The 23,173-nt window shown below is 37.8% G+C and overlaps 6 protein-coding genes and 1 long non-coding RNA gene across 7 annotated transcripts; 3 read left to right on the top strand and 4 right to left on the bottom strand.

The window, feature by feature from the left end:
• Positions 1-6,747: 6,747 nt before the first annotated feature.
• Positions 6,748-8,538, bottom strand: LOC118436527. The gene is made up of 3 exons (XM_035854833.1): positions 8,352-8,538; positions 7,982-8,288; positions 6,748-7,904 (listed from the first exon to the last, which is right to left on the bottom strand). Exons 1-3 carry the CDS (start codon positions 8,536-8,538, stop codon positions 7,460-7,462), a joined length of 939 nt encoding a protein of 312 aa, XP_035710726.1. The 3' UTR covers positions 6,748-7,459.
• A 1,454-nt stretch (positions 8,539-9,992) lies between these two features.
• On the top strand, positions 9,993-11,520 carry LOC110863554. Its single transcript, XR_002549271.2, has 2 exons — positions 9,993-10,482; positions 10,560-11,520. It is a non-coding gene; the product is annotated as an uncharacterized LOC110863554 (long non-coding RNA).
• A 631-nt stretch (positions 11,521-12,151) lies between these two features.
• Positions 12,152-13,054, top strand: LOC110863644 (protein Skeletor, isoforms B/C). Its single transcript, XM_022112998.2, has 2 exons — positions 12,152-12,384; positions 12,465-13,054. Exons 1-2 carry the CDS (start codon positions 12,188-12,190, stop codon positions 12,703-12,705), a joined length of 438 nt encoding a protein of 145 aa, XP_021968690.1. The 5' UTR covers positions 12,152-12,187; the 3' UTR covers positions 12,706-13,054.
• Positions 13,055-13,064: 10 nt separating this feature from the next.
• On the bottom strand, positions 13,065-14,512 carry LOC118433992. Its single transcript, XM_035846575.1, has 2 exons — positions 14,196-14,512; positions 13,065-14,136 (listed from the first exon to the last, which is right to left on the bottom strand). Exons 1-2 carry the CDS (start codon positions 14,468-14,470, stop codon positions 13,296-13,298), a joined length of 1,116 nt encoding a protein of 371 aa, XP_035702468.1. The 5' UTR covers positions 14,471-14,512; the 3' UTR covers positions 13,065-13,295.
• Positions 14,513-16,432: 1,920 nt separating this feature from the next.
• On the bottom strand, positions 16,433-17,449 carry LOC118439381. The gene is made up of 3 exons (XM_035860636.1): positions 17,122-17,449; positions 16,908-17,037; positions 16,433-16,833 (listed from the first exon to the last, which is right to left on the bottom strand). The coding sequence occupies exons 1-3, from the start codon at positions 17,203-17,205 to the stop codon at positions 16,721-16,723; spliced, it is 327 nt and encodes a 108-aa protein (XP_035716529.1). The 5' UTR covers positions 17,206-17,449; the 3' UTR covers positions 16,433-16,720.
• A 374-nt stretch (positions 17,450-17,823) lies between these two features.
• On the top strand, positions 17,824-19,121 carry LOC110842079. The gene is made up of 3 exons (XM_022087792.2): positions 17,824-17,990; positions 18,069-18,530; positions 18,641-19,121. The coding sequence occupies exons 1-3, from the start codon at positions 17,900-17,902 to the stop codon at positions 18,745-18,747; spliced, it is 660 nt and encodes a 219-aa protein (XP_021943484.1). The 5' UTR covers positions 17,824-17,899; the 3' UTR covers positions 18,748-19,121.
• Positions 19,122-21,245, bottom strand: LOC110855659 (UDP-glucuronosyltransferase 2B9). Its single transcript, XM_022104074.2, has 5 exons — positions 20,316-21,245; positions 19,950-20,242; positions 19,723-19,875; positions 19,548-19,651; positions 19,122-19,458 (listed from the first exon to the last, which is right to left on the bottom strand). Exons 1-5 carry the CDS (start codon positions 21,147-21,149, stop codon positions 19,259-19,261), a joined length of 1,584 nt encoding a protein of 527 aa, XP_021959766.1. The 5' UTR covers positions 21,150-21,245; the 3' UTR covers positions 19,122-19,258.
• Positions 21,246-23,173: the final 1,928 nt, after the last annotated feature.

The following is a 23,173-nucleotide window of genomic DNA, read 5'->3' as shown; positions in this document are numbered from 1 at the left end:
AGGCGGGCATCAAAGTTCACCTCTTCGACTGGTGAGTTTGGAGGCGTTTATGGCAAAGTCATGTTGGCAAAAGGGGTCGTATCGGCCCTTCGACATGGGGACTACACCTCACTTGAAATAATGGGAGGTCGGATGGGATTAGATGGGGGACTTCAAGCCGTAGAAAATGCTGGATCAGTTCTAGTTAAAAAGGTGGGGACTAAACTTGCCGTAAAAATAGGGTCAAAAATGTCCTCCATAATTGCCAAGGTCACCGGACCTATTGGGGCTGTAGTCGACATTGGAATTAGCATTTACAGTTTGACCAGCTCCGTGAAGGCACTGAACAATCCGAACGCCACGAAATACGAGCAGAACGACGCCATCGCGGACATTGTCGCTGACTCAATCGACATCGCCGTCGCGGCCACGGCTGCAATTTTGTCGATTGCTTTTCCCCCATTGGCTCCCGTATTTTCAGCCGTGGCGTTGATCGTTAACATTTTGACGACAATATTTGTCTCCGTTTATAAAGCGGCAAATCATGTAAACCAGTTAAACGATGAGATTCCTCTTCTCGATTATGAAAAGGTAGACGAAGCATTAAGATATATGAGTGGTGCAGATACATCCATATATTTGGAGGACCTCATAAAAACTAAGAACTTAAATAACATCGTGGTCAACATGACGGTTTTGTGGTTGAAAGAAAATCCAGACTTTATTGGCAAAGTTTTCCCGTCACAAACCCTCCTCAATCCGGAAGGAGATTGTTACCTTCAAGAGAGAAAACATACTTATGTGATGGGTGTACGTGTCAATTCGTGGAATTGGCAGCGATGGTCCTGTGGCAAAGGTCCTCGAAACGTGTGTCAGGAAGGCTTCTACTGCAGATACAAGTCCAACGATCTTAGAGTCCTCGGTTCTGGGACACTGCAAGAATATTTTTGCGAGTGTGCTCCCGAACCTGGTTACTCGTTTGATGGGTATGACGTTCTTGATAACTTGGTCGATTTCCGGTCTAAACAATACATTTTCTTGGAGCGATGGGCCCCTGATCATTTGCTTCCCTCTGATTTCTCGTATTCTTGCAAACCCGGAAGTTTGTCGTTCCAAGGTGACCGACTTTCCCGACGGGACTTTTCTAAAGGATTTCTCTGTGAGGGTGCCATTGGGGTTGAGAGATCCAACGGAGAGGGAAAGTATATGTTGTACGATTTGAAGAGAGGTAAAGATGCAATTTTCTTGGATGAGGGGGACAAGAGAGACTCGCTTTTCTTGGTGGGCGATGGGGTCAAGACTTTCGAGGGGGGTGGTGGGGACACCTTCATGTTGGACGGACCCTGCTCTTCTGTTGAAGGCAAACTGGATGGTGGCGGCTCAAAAGATGTGGGGAACTCTTTAATATTATCGAGTAACTGTACAGCTGGAAATCCAATTACGGTTCACCTGCCCAGGCAAAAAGTTACCCTCAGCTCGGGGAATTTGGGAGTTTTCAATGTCGAGAGAATAATTGGCAGAACGGATCAAGTCGAAATAATCTACGCCGCCTGTACCACAAAACTAATCGCGGGGCAGGGAGGTCGAAATAGTGGAGGGGAGGAGGACCAGATAATTATTCCTCATTGTTCCAAAGGCCAGTTAGATTTAGCAATTTTAATTCATGGTTACACTTTTGTAGAATTCGCATCCTTCTCTGAGGGAAAAGTGGTTATTCTGCTCAACGAGGGGACACCATACCTCAAAGCGCACATCCCAACTTATTTAAAGGATGCCGAAATTGTCCTCAAGGTTGAGAATGTCGGAGGTTTGAAGGACATTGAGATTAGTGGAAAAAAAGACAATAAAACAATACTTCTTCATCTTGGACATGGAGGTTGGGCTGATCTGAGAATTGATTGCGATACAAGTTCCTGCAGAACAGGGGGAACATTGTCGCATTTTTCATGGACAACGGCACCCATCCATTCCGACTCTTGGTAGATATCGAATCTTCTAAAACACAAGCCTTATTCTGGCTGGGGTCATCTTCTCCTCCTGATGTTAGACACGTGACAGGACTGGCATTTACGGGGAATTTGTTCTACCTAAGCGATGGCCAAAATTGGGTGATTACTGGGACGGAGAAAGACAACGACATTTTTTATTTGCAAAACACTTCTTTTTCTGGAACAATTTTCGGTGGTGGAGGCAGAAATACGCTCATCCTAACGAAGGAGTTGGATCCGACTGCTACGCTTTACATCGGAAAGGGTCAAGTGACGGGCGGCGTCACATTTGAACATATTGACTCAATCGTTGGGCGAGAAAATGATGTCGAAGAAATTACTACATTTTGTGAACTACGTCACTTAAGTTTAAATGGAGGGTCGGATATTTCCCATCCAGATAAAATCATTATAAAACGAAACCCTGAGTGTGTCTATGACCTCACCGTGTTCGTGCGTGGGTCAACTTTTATCAAATATGAGATGGACAGAGGTCAACTATTTATCCAAATGGGGCCTGAGCTTGGAGAAGCTAATTTCACCTCTAACCTAAAACTGGACTTGACCCGTAGAAGTATCGGGACCATTGTGATGCTCGTGAATTACAACATTGAGGAAATTTCCTCGATATATAGTACACCACTCAGTCATTCCATTGTTATAGCTGGGTCTCAAATTGACGTAACTGGGAGATTTTTAGACAACGATAGCATTAACTTTCCAATTGGCGAGAATACTGTACAGACCGTGATGGTCCAGACAATTGACTCAGATCTGATCGCATTCCATCTGCTGCCCACTTCCCCTCTTAATCCACCGCCCAGACCGAGGCTGGTGAAAGGAATTCCATTCGTGGAAAACAGATTTAGAATACAAAAAGGAAATTGGAACGTGGTTATGTCTCCTCTTTCAGAAACGGAGCAGGATAAAGATGACATTTTCGTTATAGAAGATTCCGAGATTTTCGGTAGCATTGACGGTGCAATGGGAACTAATACGATCACTTTCTCTGAGAAAATTTCAGGTCTCGTTAAAATTAGTGAGAATGGCACAATTAGTTTAGCATCTCGGGGAAAAATTAGTACACGAAATGTTCAAGTCTGGCAGGGCAGGGCTGGAGGGGTAGAACAGGTCAGAGTTGACTTAGATTTGCATAGTTTTAAAGTAATCTCACTAAATGGAGGGAGTGAAAGTGACCCGGATGAAATTATTATTACCAACAATGCCACAGTCAAACCGTACCCTCATAATCTCACCATAATTGCCACTGGAAACACTCGGACACATTTCTTTGAAACAGGACCTGGAAATTTTGAGATTTATGTACATACGTCACCCTCGAATTTGACTAAATTCTCAGGAGATTTTAGCCTGACGAACGAAACCAAGTTTTCTATCCCCATCAAAATTCCTCCCCACAAAGTTCTCGATAGCAAAGTGAAAGTTGGGCAGGATGCGGTTGAAATCGAATTAGATTTGGGCAGAGGCAATTTTATAAAGTTTTCCGTTCATCTTGGGAATATATCAGATTCGCAGATTTCCCCAATTTTTGTCTCGGATGCATACAAACCGGAAGCAAATTTGTTACTCAACCTAAAAACAGCAGAGGTTCTGCTACTGCACGCATTTGAGGATGAGAGTCAGACCATTGCGAATAAGGAGAAATGGGGTGCAATTGGCATCAAAAATATCCATCGGGTGGGTGACTCCTTCAGAATAGTGCACGGGGGAAAGTACGATGACAGTTTTATACTGGAGAATTCCAGATATTCCGGGCAAATTAATGGCTACGGAGGAATAAACTCGCTCATTTTAGATGACAGAATAAATTCAACCCTTGTCACGATTAACTTGGCTAAAGAAACTTTAACCTTTGACCAGGATGTCGCATCTGTGAAGGGAATCCAGATCGTAAATGGGAGAAAGCAAAAGTCTGAGCTTGTCGTTACAGACTGTTACACAAAGTTGGTCCGACTGGAGGGTGGGTTTTCTCTCGAAAATCCAGACGTTATCCAAATTCCGAAAAATTTCTGTACTCCAAATATCACAATTGTTACCAATAATTTTACCAAAGTTGAGAATCATGCGGAAAGAGGAAATTTTACCTACGTTGTCAATGACCTGGAGAGTTTTGACGTAGTTTACGTCCTTGGCTCCAATAATATCACGCATAATTTTAAACTTAACATTGATCTGGAGCAACAAGTTAACTCTGTATCTTTCAGCGGAAATAATTTTGTGATGCAACAATCCAATTTTGTTCCTAAATTGTTTCGACTCATCCTAAATAATGGATCTGAAAATGCTATTCCTCCAAATTTCCAGCTCATCAGCGATGGTGATGGTAAATTATTCGCAGATTTGTCATTTAACCTGCAAGTAACTAATGGAACCATTGACACATCCGTTTCTCTCATCAGCGCCACAATAATTGCAAAACCATTTTTTTCTGGAAACATTACCAGTTTGAATGGAGCCACTAACGACCTCCTCATAGAAACTGAGGAGAAAGTTGGTAAAATATTTGGAGGTGATTTAGACGACAATATATTCTTAATAGAGTCCACCCTCCTCATTGACGAGATTGATGGAAAAGGTGGAACTAATCTGCTCCAGTTAATGCCTGGGTTTTGGCCTGGCTACGACTTGGAAATTGATTTGCGCATTAATTCTTCATCATTGAATATTCTCCACAAGGATGACGAGGAAGAAAGTTATTCTCTTCAAGTGGTAAAAAGCATCAAAAACGTAAAAATGTTTGCTGGACGAGACTCAAGTTTTGAAAAAATCTTTGTAGCCTGTGACACAATGTCCGTTGCTAATGCAGACTTGATAGTGGTGAGCGATCCGGACTGCAATTATAATTTGTGGGTCACAATTGGCAACGGAACGAGAGTGAGTTTCCAAATTGATGACGGCCAATTACCCAGCAACAACGCGGGGTATAATGACACAGGTTATAATTCAGACTTAATTAACGGTCATATTGACGATGGACACAAACCAGAAGTAAAAAATTTGCGTAGCTCCATTTTCTACTACAATTTCATCGAGCCCTGTACCTTCGACATAGAAATTGATTCATTCTCCCGACTTGCCAATACTCGCCACATTTTCAACCTCAAATTCAATCTTTCTGACATAAAGTCCATCTCTATTTCTGATCAAAATGAGACCATTACGCGTTTAGTTTACACATTGCATTCCAGTGGTTTGGAATATTCTCACATTTTGAGTGATTTTGATGAAACGGAAATGTTTTACTCAAAACCAGAATTTATGACGGAGGATGGGTTTCAAATTTTGATTACGAAATATTCCGAAATAATATTTAGCTTTGGAAATTTGGAAGAAATTTTATCCTCCGACGTAATCCGAGCTACTTTCATTCCTACAATTTCCCAGCTGGCGACGAATTTAGGCGTCAGTTTTATCATAGAGACAGCTCGTGACTTTGTCTATTCGGGAAACCCCATGGAATTATCGACATTGACAAATCGGGAGAATGTGACGTCTCACCTTGTCGGATTTAACGGTACGACCTACGTAATTTTTACTGGACTTGGAGACGTGCACATTTATCCTCAAATGTTACCAGGTAGTAACCATAGCAACCAGGTTATCGACTTGACCGATATCATTTCCCAGATAAAGAACAAAACTGGAATTTCGAATTATGTCCCGAGTATTGCTCAGGTGGAAAATAGTTCCGACTTGAAGATTGAGTTTCCAGGACATTCTAACATATTTCCGAACCGTGTGATCATTGTGAATGGCACAACATTGAGAGCAGGAGACGTTCAAATTATTTTACGAACAATGCCGATGCATATTTCTTTCACGAACGTGGAAGGAAATAACGACCCGGTTTGGGGTTTAGTACCACAAGTGGTAAAAATTCCTCACGGTCACGTCTATCAGTTTGACCCACAGGATTTCGAGCATGGCACTGAAGTACATGACGAGCACCCCAACATTGGTGTCAATTATACCTGCGCAAAGGATGGAGACGACTTGATTGTTACGAGCATCCCCGCCTTGTATGATGTGGAACATCACTTTATTCCGACTTCGTTCATTATTTCCAACTACTACGAATATCGAAGTAATAGTAGTAATAGTAATATCGAAGGGTCACATAGAGTTCACATAAAACTGGGAACTAGCAAGGTTAGCATTTGTGGCCTTAAGACTCTTCTTGCATCGGGCGGTGGCACCAGTACTCAAAGGGGAATGAGACCTGTGGTGTCGTCGTATCAAGATATTTTGCGTCGGGAGGAAGACAAGATTTTGATCGAGTTTCCCGACATTCCAAGATTTTTCAATTCCTCTTTGGTGTGAAATTCACACTGTGAATTGAATAAAATAGTGGGTTACTGAGGTATGCATACATGATTCAAAATATAATAAAAGTATGTTTCAACTCGAATTGAGCAAAATACTGAAGGTTTTCACGTTTACGTATGTGCGAGAATTTCGTTGACACCTGACCTAAACTTTTCAATCACGATTTATGGGATACTAACTATATGTGTACGCACACAACAATATGATGCCCCTATTAGATCCAAGTCAACTATAAATATTTAAATTAATCTTATCGTTATTGTCTATGCTTAGATATGTTGGAATTACTTAAATCAAGGAGTTTTTCGTCAATAATCATATTCAATTATATATTAAAACTACAATTTTTTGGTTCATTAAAAATATGTATGTATGTAAATATGTATCCACGATGAATTATAATTGATAAAATCTGTGACTAAGAAAACCAATGTCATCATATAATTACCGGATAGTTATATAAATATTGGGTTTTGTCTTCGTTATTAATTAGCTTTAATTCATTTCTTTAATTGACTTGGATTACTGAAAAATTTATAGCAACAAAATTTTAAATCTAAATACATACAAAATTACAGGTACAAAATTGAAAATATAACATTAAAAATGTTTATAAATAAAGTGTATTGAAATTTTCCTTGAGCACAAGAGAAGTAGGAAGCAAGCCAAAGTTACATAAGATACATAGAATTGTAAATGGACTGAATAATCTAGCTAAATACTTCGACGTAAAATTGAATGAAGCGACAATTTGATTTATTTAGGATTAATCCATTCGCATGAGGCCACTTAGGTACATGCATGCATACATTTGTTGAGAGAATCGATCAAGACTGAATCGGAATGTTCGCAAAATAATCTAAATATCGTATAGTTTCAACACTAGTACGCTTGCATAATTTTAAATGAGTACAATAATAAATAATGGTATAAATTCACCATAGTTGATAGTCAGGCCATCTTACAGACTATTTTCTGAATTATTTCGGCTTTCTCAAAACCTGTCGGTCTCCAAAAATTTGCACTTATTGTTAGTGTCAAGTAAAAAAGGCATCATTGTTCAAAATACCTCACGTTTTTAATAAATGCATAAATATATGCACATCTCTGACGAATAATGACGCCAATATTTCCGAGGGCTGCGTTTATATTAGCATGAGAGTTATAAGCTGCTGAATTGCAAATTGCCAAATTTTCAGGGAAGTCAACTGATCAAAAAAAGTACCATCCCCCATTGACAACTTTAGTGGTTTGATACTCCTCAAGTACATTTTGAGCCACTTGTTCATCTGCGACTTCCACGTGTCTCGCAACTTATTGGACCTAAGATTTGGATACGCTACTACTTTAAGCCCAACCTGGATAAAGATAGAAAATGTCGTTGCGACGGTGCAAAATAAACCAAATACCGGTGCTGGTAACTCATGCGATGATCTTATCAGGGCGTAAATAGAAGCCACCTCTGCTGTTATTGATCCTCCGAGATATACAGGCATTGCTGGTGATTTGAAGATTTCGTTTTGCAAAGTCGACACAATTTGTAGCTGTCTGTACTCGCTGATGCTCGTAAGAAACCCTGCTTCAATTTTGCTAAAAATTAAAAAAAATTGCATGGGAATTCCATTCAATTAAATGTGTCAAATTACATACGTAATTTCACAGGTTACCCTTTAATTTTGTCCAACACTGTGATCTGAACTCGTCCAGGATGAATTAGCAGCATGAAAATGATCACCGATGTCATGCTCCAGATAATGGTCCACGTGTACCCTTCCATCATTCCGACCAGAATTTTTCCAAGTATTCCAATATGGACCTGTTTTCCCGTGCCTCGACAACTCTCCTGCGTTAAGCTGGTCAAGAGGGGCGGCATGCAAGGGTACACCACGCTGAGCACAATGTATCCGATCGGTGTAAGGAAACACCCACTGAAAATGCTATCAGCCAACAGGAACACCATGGCGTCAATTTTTTCTGTAATTATAATTCCCATCAATTTATCACACCATATGGTTTTTCATGCAAGCAAATACGCACTCGTAAACTTGGCTCCAATGCAGAAATTGATCAACTGAGCTGCTTCAGAAGCAACGATTCCTGCCTGAATCGTGATCAAGATGAATACTGCATAACAGGTGGAGAAATAAACCATCATGATCAATTTCCAGACCGGTACTTGTGTCTTGATTCGATTATCTATTCCAAATGAGGGTCCAAACCCCATGTCCCAGAACCACTTTAAGAAGATGGAGAAGTGCAGGGAAAAGTTTATTATGTCAAAACTTAATTTAAAGGCGCAGATTTTTTTACTTAAATTGGACTTGAGAATTTTGGAGTCTTTTGTAAAGTTGAAAGGGACGGGGTGCGGAAGTAGACATATCTTTAATAGAGCAACAAGAGCTGCATTGTAGTCGTGAAGATACTTTTTAAACAAAGTGAGAAGTTTTGACATTTTCTAGGACGAACTATTTGTGAAAGAAAATTGAGAAATTTTCGGACAATCCTTTCCACTGGTTGTGGTATATATGTACGTAATCGGACCTCAGAAACCAGACGAGTGGCAGCCAATGACCATACATAAATATTTATATAGATCGAATAGAGGATGTTTAAATAATACAATCGTGTTCAGTTAAGTACGTAAAGAAACCCATTAAATTTCACAAGCCTTTGGAAATTATAAATTTAACTTGAATACATGTAGTGTGAAATAATTAAATGGAATGTTTGTAGGCACGTGGGAGTTGGAAGCAGTTCAAGTCATAAGCTAGCAAATAGCCCATTTTTATTGAGACTAACCTAACAAGAGACCATTAAGCCTATGCTAAAATTATCAATAATTTAAATGCTTTAGCCAAGTCAATGTTCTACCGATAAATGAATTACTCATTCATTAAACGTTAAATGGTGATAGTACGTAACAAATACTTTCTCAAACCTACATTCCAGTCTAAACTGGAAAAAGACTTTTAATTTTTTGGATAAAGTATGCCAGTAGGTAGATACGTACTTATGTACATGCTTCATATTGCTCTGTTAAATAAGTAGTAGGGTAGGATTAGTGAAACTAATGATTTTTTCTGCATTTGATGAAAAGTTTATACTTTCTCATTTGTGTGAAAAATAGAGCTAGACTAGCTAGATATATGTATGTATATGTATATGCACATAAATGTTTTTTTCTAACTGATAATGTAAAATGAAAATAATGCTTACCCTGCACACGCGATATGTACTCCAATGAATAAAGATCTAACTAGTTTATTAGTACTTCATAATATTGCAATTGAAAACCCCTCTTAAGAACAACCAATTATTTGTAATTATAATTGTATAATTTTTCTGTTCAAAATAATTATCTAAATATTTTGTCGATTACTGAATAACACCTTAGATTATTATTTTATATTTATAATCTGTAAACCTTTTAGCTGTACTGGCTCGATATACCCATGGATGTGCGCCCATATCATACCAAACACACGATTTATAGCATATTCTGAACTCAATTATGTAACAGTCATGTAAACTTTTAACTCCGGCTTTTAACTCCGGTGATGTATTGCAAAGTAAAGCCATTCATATTTTTATATAATTTTTATAAAATTTTACCTTCAGAGAAAGAGAATGCGAAAGGATGAACGGGTTCGAGAAGAGAAAGTGCGAGTTATGAAAAAGCTCGGACTTTCTTTTAGGATCTTTACGTCCCGACACTCGACCTTGCTCCACTTGCTTTGCATCTGCCCATTCTGTCGCTCGACTCCTGCACCCGGTTTCTACACTTTGCATGTGCATGCAGTTTTTTCCTAACCCATACAAATCTCTCTTGTCTAGCAACTAGTCAACAAATAAATGCACATTATTTCAAGGCCATGTCCAGCCTGACTTGGATCATCTTGATAATGAAGACTATTTAAATTCCCAATAAATTGTATCTTTACGATTTTTAAAATAAGTAAATACACGAGTTAGTGATAAATTTTACATTTGAATTATCGATCACCTTAATACAACAATGTTGAGCCACAAATAGTTATTTTAGCGAGGAAAACATTGCTGACATCGGTGCCTGAGTTTGAATGCTTACTTATTACACAAATCCATCCATCTGCTGTTTGCATAAGAAGACAGTTCGTCCAGGAATTTAAACAAATTCAAACATTTAAACGTAAGCTCAATTTTAACACTTTTCTAAAAATGTTACACAATGTTATACATTTGACGTATTCACAAATGATTTCATAGGTCACTCGACAGCTAGCCTTACGTGCATTATACTAAACAATGGAAACTGTGGAAATGGAACCCATTGTTCCGTCCGCCAACATCCCACCCACATTTTCCAAAGAAGACGTCTCTCTCTTTATGAGCATTACGTCACAAATTTCACAAAATGGAAGAAACCCCATTGAAACGCAATGTCCTTACTGCCACACCCCAATAACGACGGAACTCGTCATAACAGAAAATGAAGCAGCGTCTTCTGACAGGTCAACTGGCACAACGTGTATCTGCATTATTGTCACCGTGCCTGTAATCCCGGCCTTGATATTTGTCGCATGGAGGACTGGACAATGGCTGGCCGTTTTGGTGATGGGGGCAGTGTTGTTCTCATTCTTCGCCTTCATTTTATGGTGTCAATCCTGGTGTCAAAAAAGTGGTCATCATTTCCACGACGTGACGCATTATTGTCCAAATTGCAAAGAGAAATTGGGAGTCAGTGACGGACAAAAGGAGTGGAGAGAGTACGCGAGAAAGAAATAGAATGGGTTGGATTTTCAATTTTACCAATGTTTACCAATGATTATTATGTGTTACCCTCGCTGGGCAGGTTACTTGTAATCGGATTAAAAATGTATTTATGTACATAATCTGATTTCTTTGTGTATAATCTGAAATTTAAATTATGAACAGAGAAAATTTTATTATAATTTTGTTTAATTATTTACTACTGACTATATAAATACATAAAGGTTATTCAAGGGAAACATAAATACTTTCCAAGCCACTAGCTTTCCAAGTTTCGAAGCTACTCAAAACTAGATATTTGGGCAGCTCTTTTTTTAAATTCTAGATATGTACTTATGCACTAAGCATGTTTGTATGAATATTATCTACATGACGTATGTACTTGATATGTGTCGTCTGCTTGTACATATGTCCTACCTATTTCAGTTTCTAATAAAAAATATTGCATAAAACCAGACTCATTTGTCCTATACATGCATACATGCATATTTACGTAATGGACTGCTGAATGCACATGCATATTTAGATAGGTGCTTAGAATATACATATGTATTTGGAGAACAATTTCTCATTACAAAAGTACGGATCCTGTCTCAACTGAGGTTTAGGGATGCAGAGCTACGAAATGTGTAATTTTTAATGCTTTACCAATGTTTTTCCTCGATTGTTTAGGAATTAAATCAAGAGGAATCAATAATATTTAGTTCATAGTAAATTAATTTAAACCAGAACATACGACTGACTTAGTATTACTGCACTAATATGCATTTCGTATAATAAATTAGATATTTACATATCCAAACCAACATCATACTTGCTCCTTACCCAATACCCATGTTATGATCGCTGCCTATCAATGCCCATTTATTACATAAGTGTTTCTTAATTTATAAATATTTGCAAATCAATTTCTTATACTCACGCATTGCAATGCGAAGTTGCATGCAAAAAATGCACTCGACCTCAATCAATTCCACTCCAAATTCATACAGGAAGTAAACAATTCATTAAAATCATTAAAGTACATGACTCTACAAACTCTATGTCATCATTATCTCACCTGTCACTATAAAAAGGTGACAAGGAACACATTATTCATCAGTGTCACCTTATCCGTTGACAAAATGACATATTATCTTGTGCTTCTCGGGGTAGTAGTGTCCCTCTGCCTGCTCGACAAAACCGTTACTGGACAAAATGCTGTGACGATACCCGGATTTCGAGGCACTGCACATCGCGTTTCTTCCGGTGATGTTACCATCGTTGACACGCATACTGTGCGCATTAAGAACTTCCATTACGACGGATCTGCCCCTGACGTGTATTCATACATATTTATTTTCTTTATTTGTGTCATAAATACATATTTCATATATATTTATTTTATTTATTTATGTATAGTTATTTCTGGGTGGGGAGGGGTCGCCCTAGCCGGAATGGGAAGCAGATACCAGATGAGCGTGGCGTGTCGGACAAGCTGAATGGATACAACGGCAAAGATATCGAGCTCGCGTTGCCGAATGACATCTCAGTTAAGGACATTGACTACATCTCCGTTTGGTGTAAAAGATACGGTACAAATTTTGGACATGTCACAATACCCAAAAACCTTAATGTTCCAGTCTATCGGAGAGCTGGTTGATTTTGATTGTTTATTTAAAAAACTTTATTTAACTAAAGCAAGTTAATTTTTAATTAATAGCTAAACCAATATTTACAATCTTTATTGTAGATTAATTATTTAAATAATTATTAGTATTTCGTACATATATTTTGCTGCCTGGTACAATGTATAATGTGACGTCTAATGTGGGGTGTGTAATGAATGAATGAACAGTGCAACACCGACAATACAAATGCAGCACTAATACACATGTAAGCAACATGTTTTTCAAAGATGAAGTACATCTCATGTTTTATTTTAAACAACTAGACTTGAAATAGATAAATAACGAACAAAATAAAGAAATACATACCTATTAAAATACCAAGATAACTAAAAATATCGTCCCTTGTGTTACACAAACTATTGCATGCTATTTAGTTCTATTTATGAAACATGCCTTTGCTTTCCATACGATTTTACTTGTGTAAACATAATCGTCTATCACGTAAAAATAACTAAAGCTGTAATATTAATGTGTGTAATAAAACCTAACTAGGTATACATATTTATTTGCGATTTTAACTGGATATTAGATATTTAGCAATCACCATTTTTTCACTTATGCACTAACGAAATGCCACCAAAAAATTTAGCGTGAGTTGATTCAAGTTATGAATACTCACAATGAGGATCGACTCCTCAAAGGTGTACATGCTGCCTGCCGTGCACTTAATACTTCTGCACGACCTCTTAAACCGAGCCGCCCATTTGCCCCCACTCGTCTGCTTTCTCCACTTTCTCAGCAACGATTTGCTCTCCTGGTTCACCCTCCCAGCCAACGCAAGAGGTGACATTGACTCAAAACCACATCGAATTCCACACGTGGGAAAAAGCAGATTTGACCTCGGGTCGAGATGCCACAACCGAACGCAACCAAACAGGAGAAGGCTCAACACGGTGAACAGAATGGTGGGGAAAATGGTCAGATAATATTTTAAGCTCGAGTTCAGCGCTGTGGTGATGATTTCGACATTTCGATATCGATGCAACCCTTGCATTCGGGTAGTCTTTATTTCTCGCAGAATCCAAGTCAGCCCCAGGAATGTGAGGGACCAGTTGAACGACCATGTGAACAGTTTGACCGTGATGCCGTAATATTCTTGGATGATGAAGGGCATCTGAGTGTAAAGGGGATGGTCAGAATCGCCAATGGATTTGCACGGGAGGAGGACTGAGGACAAGAATTGGGGAGCGCAGGGTGCCGTGGGGACTATTAAGGCGTGAATGAGAGGGTTAATGGTAAGCAGAATCATGGCTGTAATTAATTGCTTTGATAGGCCCGAATTTGGTTGCTGGGCAGAAGATGAAGTTCCAGATGTCCTTGCACTGCTAAATCTTGCAGATATTTCATGTTGCTTCCAATCCAATTGGTCCAGAATCGAGTTGGCAAAAAGCATCATGTCCTTACTATGCAAAAGTTATATTAGTTGCAAAATATTATAAAAAACTGAAATATGTAACTTTACCCAAGAATTTGATACTGCATCATAAGAATTGAAGTGAAAGTATAAGCTCCAGTCCAAATTAAATTCAAGATTTTGATAAGTAATGGAAATTCTGATCCATTTTTGGAAAGGGATTGAATTAGTCGTCCAGCGCAGTACACGTTCATCACAAGTATCACGACGAAATGGAGGTAAAATGAGACCATGCCTGATTTACTCTTATTTTGTCGTAAGTGTCGTTTCTGCTCGTCCCAACTGAATGCTGAGAGAGAGGTTAGGACTTTAAAAAAAAACATGAAAATTTAAGTAATTGTCTCAGTAAACTTACGAATCAGATGTGTGTAACAGCCAAACTGCAACATCCACAAATAATACTGGATCGCCGTTTCGGTCAACATTTTAGGGCTTTCTTTTTCTACGAAAACCGATGCATCAGCATTGCTCCTGAGAAAGAAAATGTCACCCTTTGTGGAATGAAGATCTTTATTTTATACATATTTTAATTTAGGTTGATAATATGTGCATAGGTGCTTATTTTCTAATAATCCAAAGTTGAGACTGGATTATGTTTGGATTTAATTGCAAGTGGGGGTTATCGCCGGTGTTTAATTACGTAATTTAACTATTGAAATTATCCCAATTAACTTTGTGACTCGAATTTTATAAAACTAGGGCTATTATATTCGGTATGGTAGACACACATAAATGTAAGCAATGATAACACTTGTACCTATGCATTTCCATTGATCCAGATAAAAGAAAAGATAATCTACCACTATCGATGACTTAATTGTCACCTTAATTACTAGCTAACGCATTGTTCTGTTATTGTAGTTTGTCCTCAAGATATCCTTCTACAATATTAAATGACCATCTTTTTCCTAAGTAAGGTTATGGTGACTGATAACAAGAAAACTAAATATGCATGGAAATACAACGCTGAGAATGTCGTTTTTTGTCATCACACTTTATTTTGCTTCACCTAAGCAATCGCGTTTTCAGTTTAATTTATCTGTAGCGCAATTATAATAATTACGAGCACGAGCTAACTCTTTAATTGAGAAAATAATTGATGTCGCCTTGGTACGCAGGTTAATCTGCGTTTTGGTTCCTACCTGTGTGGCGACAAGGTGAGGTATAATATCTAGGATCAACTTGCGCCTCATGTTAGGAGTGTACTCAATTTATGTATGTACAAAGATGTATTTATACTTAGGATCAGGCAGTACATCAGTCCAACGATCTTAGGTCAGTTTTAAATACCCTCCGCCTTCCCGTCTTCTTTGAAAGCTATTATGGATACATATTTATATACGCATATAAGTACGTAACGCAGTTAGAATATTTATTAATATATATATATATCTATGCATGTAGATACATTCCAAGCGTGTGGTTAAATATAGGTTAACTCCAGACTATCAATTTTCGTAGTACGATTTACAACAATTATCATAGAATAAAGTCATTGGGTATTATAAATATGGGTAACGGTAAATGAGTTCATGACTTTGCTCGTAAGCGTAACACTCATTATTATTCAGAGTTGTAGCTCGAATGATCAGACACTAATCACAAATGTTTGCTAAGACCGTGAACTCTATTTTTAAAGTAATTATAATAATTGAACAACTGAACAAAGATGATATTACGTAAGTCATCCCTCCAAAAGTAAGCTTGGATATTTCTGACAGTAGTTTACTTATTTCAACAACCTGCATTTTATTAACACTCCAGCCAAAGTCGTTGTACTTCTGGACGAAGTTCTACATCGACCAGTACAAATCCCCGTACATGACTTTACGACTAGAACTAGAGTCAAGTCAATCGTAATTTAAGGGATAATCGTTTTGCCGTTAAATCTATCTAACTACACTACTTTCATGAGCAAGATTCAAGCTAATGGTGAGGTCAGTCACATCCCTCCTGTGAAGAACATGCAGAGTGGGCTATCTACAATTTTTGCACATCATTAGCATTTTATTGCCAACGATATGCAACTGCTCGACTATGTTCATGTTTCTTTTCCCTGTAATTTATCTGCTTGTCGAGGTGTTGGCGTCGCTGCAACGAGTAGGGCAAATCCGTTCCGAATTTTCAAATTCGGATTTCGGATTATTAGGTCGCCATGCGTAGCATGGGAGCTATTGAATTCCTCTTGCGGACGGACAAGTTAATAAATAATTAACATTCAAATTTTGAGTAAAATGGAAAATGTTTTTTATTAAGGGTCAAAATGTAATCTTTAAAATTGATTGGTTAATTTCTTAGGTACGTTATTAAATTCACATTCACTCAATGTACATAATTTATGCTCAACTTTTTACTTAACGGTATTCCTATCCTATGTATAATGTATTGTTTCCCTTGGACTGGATAGGAATAGCTTTGAGTAAAAAGTGAGACATAAACCAGGCATAAATAAGTTAAGATTATCTAAATTATATCACAGGGTTTATTTGAATCAAACGGGTTGTGTATGTCATTTGACAGGGAAAGACGTTAAGATCGATATGAGTATGTAAGAGTTTCATCAGGAACAAGGTTTAAACTTTTGGCATGGGCATTGGTGACCTAAATCCTTCCGGAGGATAGGGACAGATGTCGTCGTCACTTCGAACATCAATTACCGCTCCTCCATTCACATTTGGTGGCATGTCTGCAGAATTTTATACCCAATTTCACCTTGTTATTCGTTACCAATTTATAAACCCATTTATTACAAAGTCTTACCAAAAGTGCACATTTCATTCCCACCCACGCCATCCGTTCTTTCTTCATCTTTCTGTTTTAGCTCTCGTAAACATTGTGCTTTCCTTTTTCGAATTTGCAATGCGGCACAGAGCCAGCAACAGAAACATGTCTGAAATATGTTTATTAATGCAAAATTTTAATGAAAAAGAATCCTGGAACAATCAAGTGAAAGTATTTTTATCCAAACTCTTACCCCAGCAATGCCAACTATGAAACAAAGCATGACAACTCCAGCCCAGCCGGAGACAAAGCCTCGGAATCCCCCTCGTATTATCATTATTGCAAGAATTGAAAGAGGCGACGAGGTGCAAAAAATTGGCACAAATGCACCTCCACGTAGTAGCCTATGATATATTGTAGGCTCTTCCTCTGAGATGAAGTATCTCGTCACGCTGGTCCAGTCGCTTTATTGTTTGTGTGGTTGAGTGAAAGAGAAAGTTGTGTGTTTTCCCATGAGCCTGTTTTGGCCACAGGTGGAGAGCATATAAAGGCAACAAAATCATCTTAGTTCCGGGAGAGAAGATGTATAACCCTCGACTTTCTCCGGGATTTATGTAAGCAATCCGAAGTACATAAAAAAACACTGATCTTTACCCAGTAAAGACGCATGATCTTATTACGCTGAAAAAAAAACATGGTCTTTTGGACATGAATGCACAAGGGATGTATGCATAATAGTTTTACGTATGATGCTAATACGGGATAAAATGGGGCAAATTTCTGTTAAAATTTTGCCATATGAATGAAATGGTTCCGTCACAAAGGTTATTTGTGTATTGCATGGTCTATTTGTATGATAATAAAGTTGTTTGCGTGATACATGAACTTGAAGATTTCATTGCTATTAATACTTTACATATTCATCATGATTTCATCCACTGGTGTTACCAGCTGTAGTCAATCATTGTATAATTGCATGTACTGAGCATATATATAATTACAATATTGGCTTGTCGATACAGTGGTTTAACATGCAGCGTTTAGTAATTTCCAGATTTTATTTTGTAATATTTTTAATCATCTTTTCCATTGGAAATTTGCTTGCAATGGAAACTGACGAAGGTTACACCACGTACATTCACATTAAAATATTCAAACTTTGTATTATAATAATTTCACAAATATGTTCACTATTCCTAGATTCTATCCTAAATTCGACATCAACCACTTCCACCGATCTACCATCAACAACATTCGTGTCCCCATCAACTGCTAATATTACCGTAAATATACAAGTCACTACCGAAAACATCGACCCAGACGACCCTGCACCGCCAGGGTTCCAAGAATTTGTTACCAATATCAAAACGAAGCTGTCATCACTTTACGCCAACATTTCCACTTACCTGAAATCACCTGGATTCACGCCCGCTTCCGAAATCCACGTAATTTTTACCAACTGCTCTGGCATTAATCATTCCCAGCCGGGAGGAAAGTTTGGCGTAATTCTTGCTTCCAATGATTACTACTTTAAGCATCATAGGGAGACTGATTTCTTATCCTTGATAAATGCGATGGTTCGTATAATTCAAAAGTATTCTAAGCCACCGTTTCTTGTGTATGGCATATCGAAATATGTGGGATTACTATTTGGTGGACAGGGTAGGTAGATTTTCTAATTTTTCTTTGTTTACAATCATATAAATACTATGTGTATAATGACGTACGCAAGTACTACAGATAATTATCTGAAAAATCTGTAATAATTTAAGCCTCAGGAAAAGGGGACAATTTCTTTCGATACATCAAACCGAATCTTGGGAACAAGTGGAGTAGCAAAAAAATACGGCCAGCCGACTGGGTCTCCTTTCTCTATTAAGAACAAAGAAAAGTCTTCGGAAATGAAGCGTCACGAAGAAGAGGTCGAGCTGGGAATGGATTTAATCCAAATATTGAACTGGGAAGCACGAGAAAATGCCTACAATGAAACCCAATTTTGGAAGGATAGATTTGGGACAAACGTTGCTGACCTGTGGGATGAAATGGTGGAGGCAAGGAGGGATAAGCTTATCGCGAGAAAGATTAAGAATTGTACAAGAATTAAGTGAGCTAATTTTTGCCAAGTAAAATCATTATTCTGATAAAATTGGATAATTTTAGATTATATCATTGTCGAATAGAATTATAAATTTACATTGTTATGAATTGAGTATGATAACAAGTAAATAATAAAGAATTTATCGCAAGAAAGAATACGACTAATTAATGTATTTATTTAATTATCCATCAGTCTTTAATCAAGCGAATTTACAGCTTTTGAATACCGAATTGAATCATGAAATATTTATAATTAATATTGTCTTCCAAATAACATGAAACTTTGCCGCATTTTATAGATTTTTCTTCGATTTTTCAAAATCTTTCTTACCAGCCGTATTCCTACGGACACATTTTCTTCCCAACTTCCTCACGACGACAAGTAATAAATAAAATACGGTGAATATTATTCCACAATATAAGAATATAGCATCAAGGGAATGGTACTGGATAAAGTTCAGATTTCTTGATGCGCTTCTCAATTGTGGTGCACCTTGATGATACAAAGTAAATTTAACCATTTACCATTAAATTTTACATCATATCATTTCATAATCATCCACTACATAAAATTCGACCCACCTTTGTGGCGAAGAACATATTCTATCCACCAAACACCTCGCTTAAGTGGATCGTCTGGTTGGTCCTTGAATATTTTCGATAATTTTGCCACATTCTCCCGGTATCTATGTACAAGCAATCGTTAAAAAATATCGTTTATTCCATCGCTAGTAAGAAAACAAATATCCCAACTTACTTGCTATTGCTTAAAATCTGTTGAATTGCCCTCATCAAATCTTCCTCCGTCATAGTATTCCAGTCAAGTCGGTACAAAATTCCTTGGTCCTCCCCCTGTTTCGCATTCGTACCTTGGTCACCAAATAATGGAATTGCGATGAGAGGAACCCCACTTCAAATCGAAACAATATTGTCAATCAAACTATTCAAATATAAATAAAATATGCACGAATTAGTTGTGCCCACTGATAAATTGCTTCTTCCAAGCTCCCAGCCCCACAATGAGTGATGAAAATTTTTATACTTTCATGGCCCAGGAGCCCTTGTTGAGGCAACCATTTCTTTAGTAAAACATTTTTCGGGAGATTTTCCATCTTTTCGCTTTCCCATTTCCAAATTACGGTTTGTCTCAATTTCGAAAATACGTTGAGGAATAAGTTGCGTTTCTTGTCAGACATCATGTCTCCTTTGTAAGCGGATCCCATACTAAAGAGGATAAACCCTTCTTGTTGACTACTTGAGACGAATTCTGCCAGGTCCTGGAAATTGTCCAGAAATTAAGTAAATTTGTATTGTACATACCGCAATTAAATTAAATCAGCGTTGTGGCACCTTCGGTAAAGCCTGAGCTGGGCTGGAATGAAGTCCCCCAATTTCCACCACATCTGGAAGCAGCGGTTTTGGTCTGCTTATGCTAAAGTGTCCATTACTTAATAATAGGGATGCGTTTCTCATAATAATCGGAATACTTGGCACATCTTCTCCCATTTTCTCCCTGTACACAGACGTTATGTAAGGTTCATAGTAGAACTTTAACATCCCTTCAAGTAACACGTCCATCCCAAAGTTAACTAATCTTTCGAGAAAGTTCATATCATCCGAGTAACCCAAAAAAACATTTCCCACAAAGGACGAAGGAAAATATCCTCCTAGTTTATTGACGAGTATACTCGGAACACTAACCGGACTGAAGAGGACGAGTGGAGCCTGAAGTCGGTAAACTAATCCTAAAGCACACTCGTTGAAAATTGGTTGCACAAAAACCAAGTCAAACTTTTCCTTTAGGAGCCCTTTAACTTGTGGGAGGTCATACGTGGAGCGACAAATGTCACCAAATTGCTCCAACATCATGAATGGATTCATGGTCTGACCGGCCTCCTTCATTTCAAAGACGTTTAAACTGTTCCCGTCCATGTGTTGCTTCATCGTGCATGGCGTAGCATTTTCCAGGGTGAAAATCTCCTTAATATTTGGAAAATCTTTTTCGGACTTGATTGGAGTGACGATCGTTATTTGATGGCCTCTTGATGCTAGTTCTTGTATTAGGGGCATGTAGGTTATTTTATGCGATTTGCTCGACATGAAGGATAACACTAAGATTTTATCAGAGTATGCTAATTTTAAGGACACTGTCAGTAATAAGATGAGAGAACAGGAGGACTTCATCTTGGGCAAGTTTATTTCCTAAAATTTGATTTCATATGTAAATATGTATGTACGTATGTATGATGCAAATCAGTTCAAAATCAATGTGAAACTATAAATAAAGTTGTTGGACGAGAAGTAAATTAAAATTCATGTCATTTACTTATCTCATAATATTAACATATACGTAGATATGTATGCATCTACGTCATTCATCTGGCCTCTGTTGCCACATGTTTAATCTGGGCTTAATTTTTTTAACTTTATGCATATGATTTCCACCTACATATATGTAAATGAAGCACCTTCTTAATATTTTCACTGCATATCAAACTCCTTGCAAAGTGACGAATAGAATTATACGACATATTATCTAATTAATGTATTCTAAATGAGTGCATAAGAATGGATATGTAGATACAATGTATTTGAATCTGTGTCACATTATTCAAATAACCAAGGTATTATATTTATTAATAAGCATAATTACTCATAGGTATGTGTACATATGATGAGTGAGATACAGATTGCACAATGGAGATTGGAATTGTTTCGCAATTAGTTAACTTTAAATACACGGGGTGAATTTATATTGATATTTTAATCTTAGGATTTGATCTTACAGATATTTATTATACATATGTACATACGAGTATTAAGGTAAAAAATGTATTTGTATGCATCAGTATTTTTTGGAACGTTACCAGAGTCTCAATCGGCTATTGAGACGTATGCACACACCTTACTGATATCTTTAAGGTCTCCCAATGTCCGCAAAATAGATCTCCATAAGATGACTTTAAGATGTGTCCTATAATATGGGACACGTCTTATAAAGATCGTCATTAAGATGTGTACATAAGTCGTCACTGATGACTCGTCAGTGACCGATTGGGGTGGCGTGGCCTGTAGATAAGTATGTAACAGTTTAATTTTATTGTTAGGTGGTCCTGTTGACATTGCATAGAACTATAAAAATGGTTTTATTGATTTTGTGCTCTTTACAATTGTAATACATAAATATTTCAATCATAACCAAAGATATTTTGAAACCAATAGCCCGAAACGGTTGGAAATTTTCTTTCAAAACTTCGTACGCAAAACAGGTTCATGTACTCTACATACATTTGATTAACTTATGCATATAAATCTTATTCTACAATACCAGATACAACTTTGTGCCCATAGGACGCATGTTCTTTTAACGGTTTCGTAATATTGAATCGCAATCTCGACGAAACATGTTAACCCGGCCAAACTTGACATGACAAACAAAACTGAAAATGGGATTTTCAACACATGAAGAGGGATCGGGACAGGGCCTTTAGCCTTCTTGACGAGACCCTGATACTCCATCATCACCATTTGTAATACTAATCCCTTCATAAGATTTGAATCATATTGCACAATGTAATTTCGTTTAAGTGACAATTTCTTATTAAAAATCCAATGCTGCCAAACTCCACTTTGATCAAGTCGGGATAACCCTGTATGCAAATTCCCTGCAAAAAATGCTCTTCGTATCCTCCAACTTTTTTGTTCCATGTAAAATGCTTCTTTCGATCGTGGTGATAATTTGAATGGGGAAAACAACTCGATCAATTTCGCCACTGGGGAAAATTCTTCCTCTGGATCAATAAATGCAAACTCGTTTAGCTCATCAAAATGAATTTCTCCCGTCTTCTCTGTTGTAAGGGGGCTACCTGTCGATATAGCTTTCACTAATTCTACCACCCCTCGAGATTCGTCAAGGCGGACAAAATCTGTTCTTGGGTGCCATAAGCCCATCAGGGGGCCCTTAAATCCCATTGCAGAAGCAAATTCTCGTGGCAATATGACTTCTAGTAGTTGAGAATGCGATTCAAAGCGACCACCCTCAACAGAACCGAGTGCTTGAGACAATGTCATAATCCGTAGGTTGCTATTAACCAAATCATTCAAATTTTCTGGAACCCTGGGTAAAATATTGGATGCCAGGTAGGACACCATGTCCCCCTTGTACAAGTTCCCAATCAGTAGCACACCTGTTATCCAAGAAATAACTA

Source organism: Folsomia candida, unplaced genomic scaffold (genome assembly GCF_002217175.1).
Source record: "Folsomia candida strain VU population unplaced genomic scaffold, ASM221717v1 Fcan01_Sc001, whole genome shotgun sequence".
In the NCBI taxonomy this organism is placed as follows: domain Eukaryota; kingdom Metazoa; phylum Arthropoda; class Collembola; order Entomobryomorpha; family Isotomidae; genus Folsomia; species Folsomia candida.
The sequence above is the reverse complement of the archived record's forward strand: the minus strand, read 5'-3'. Positions and strand labels throughout refer to the sequence as shown.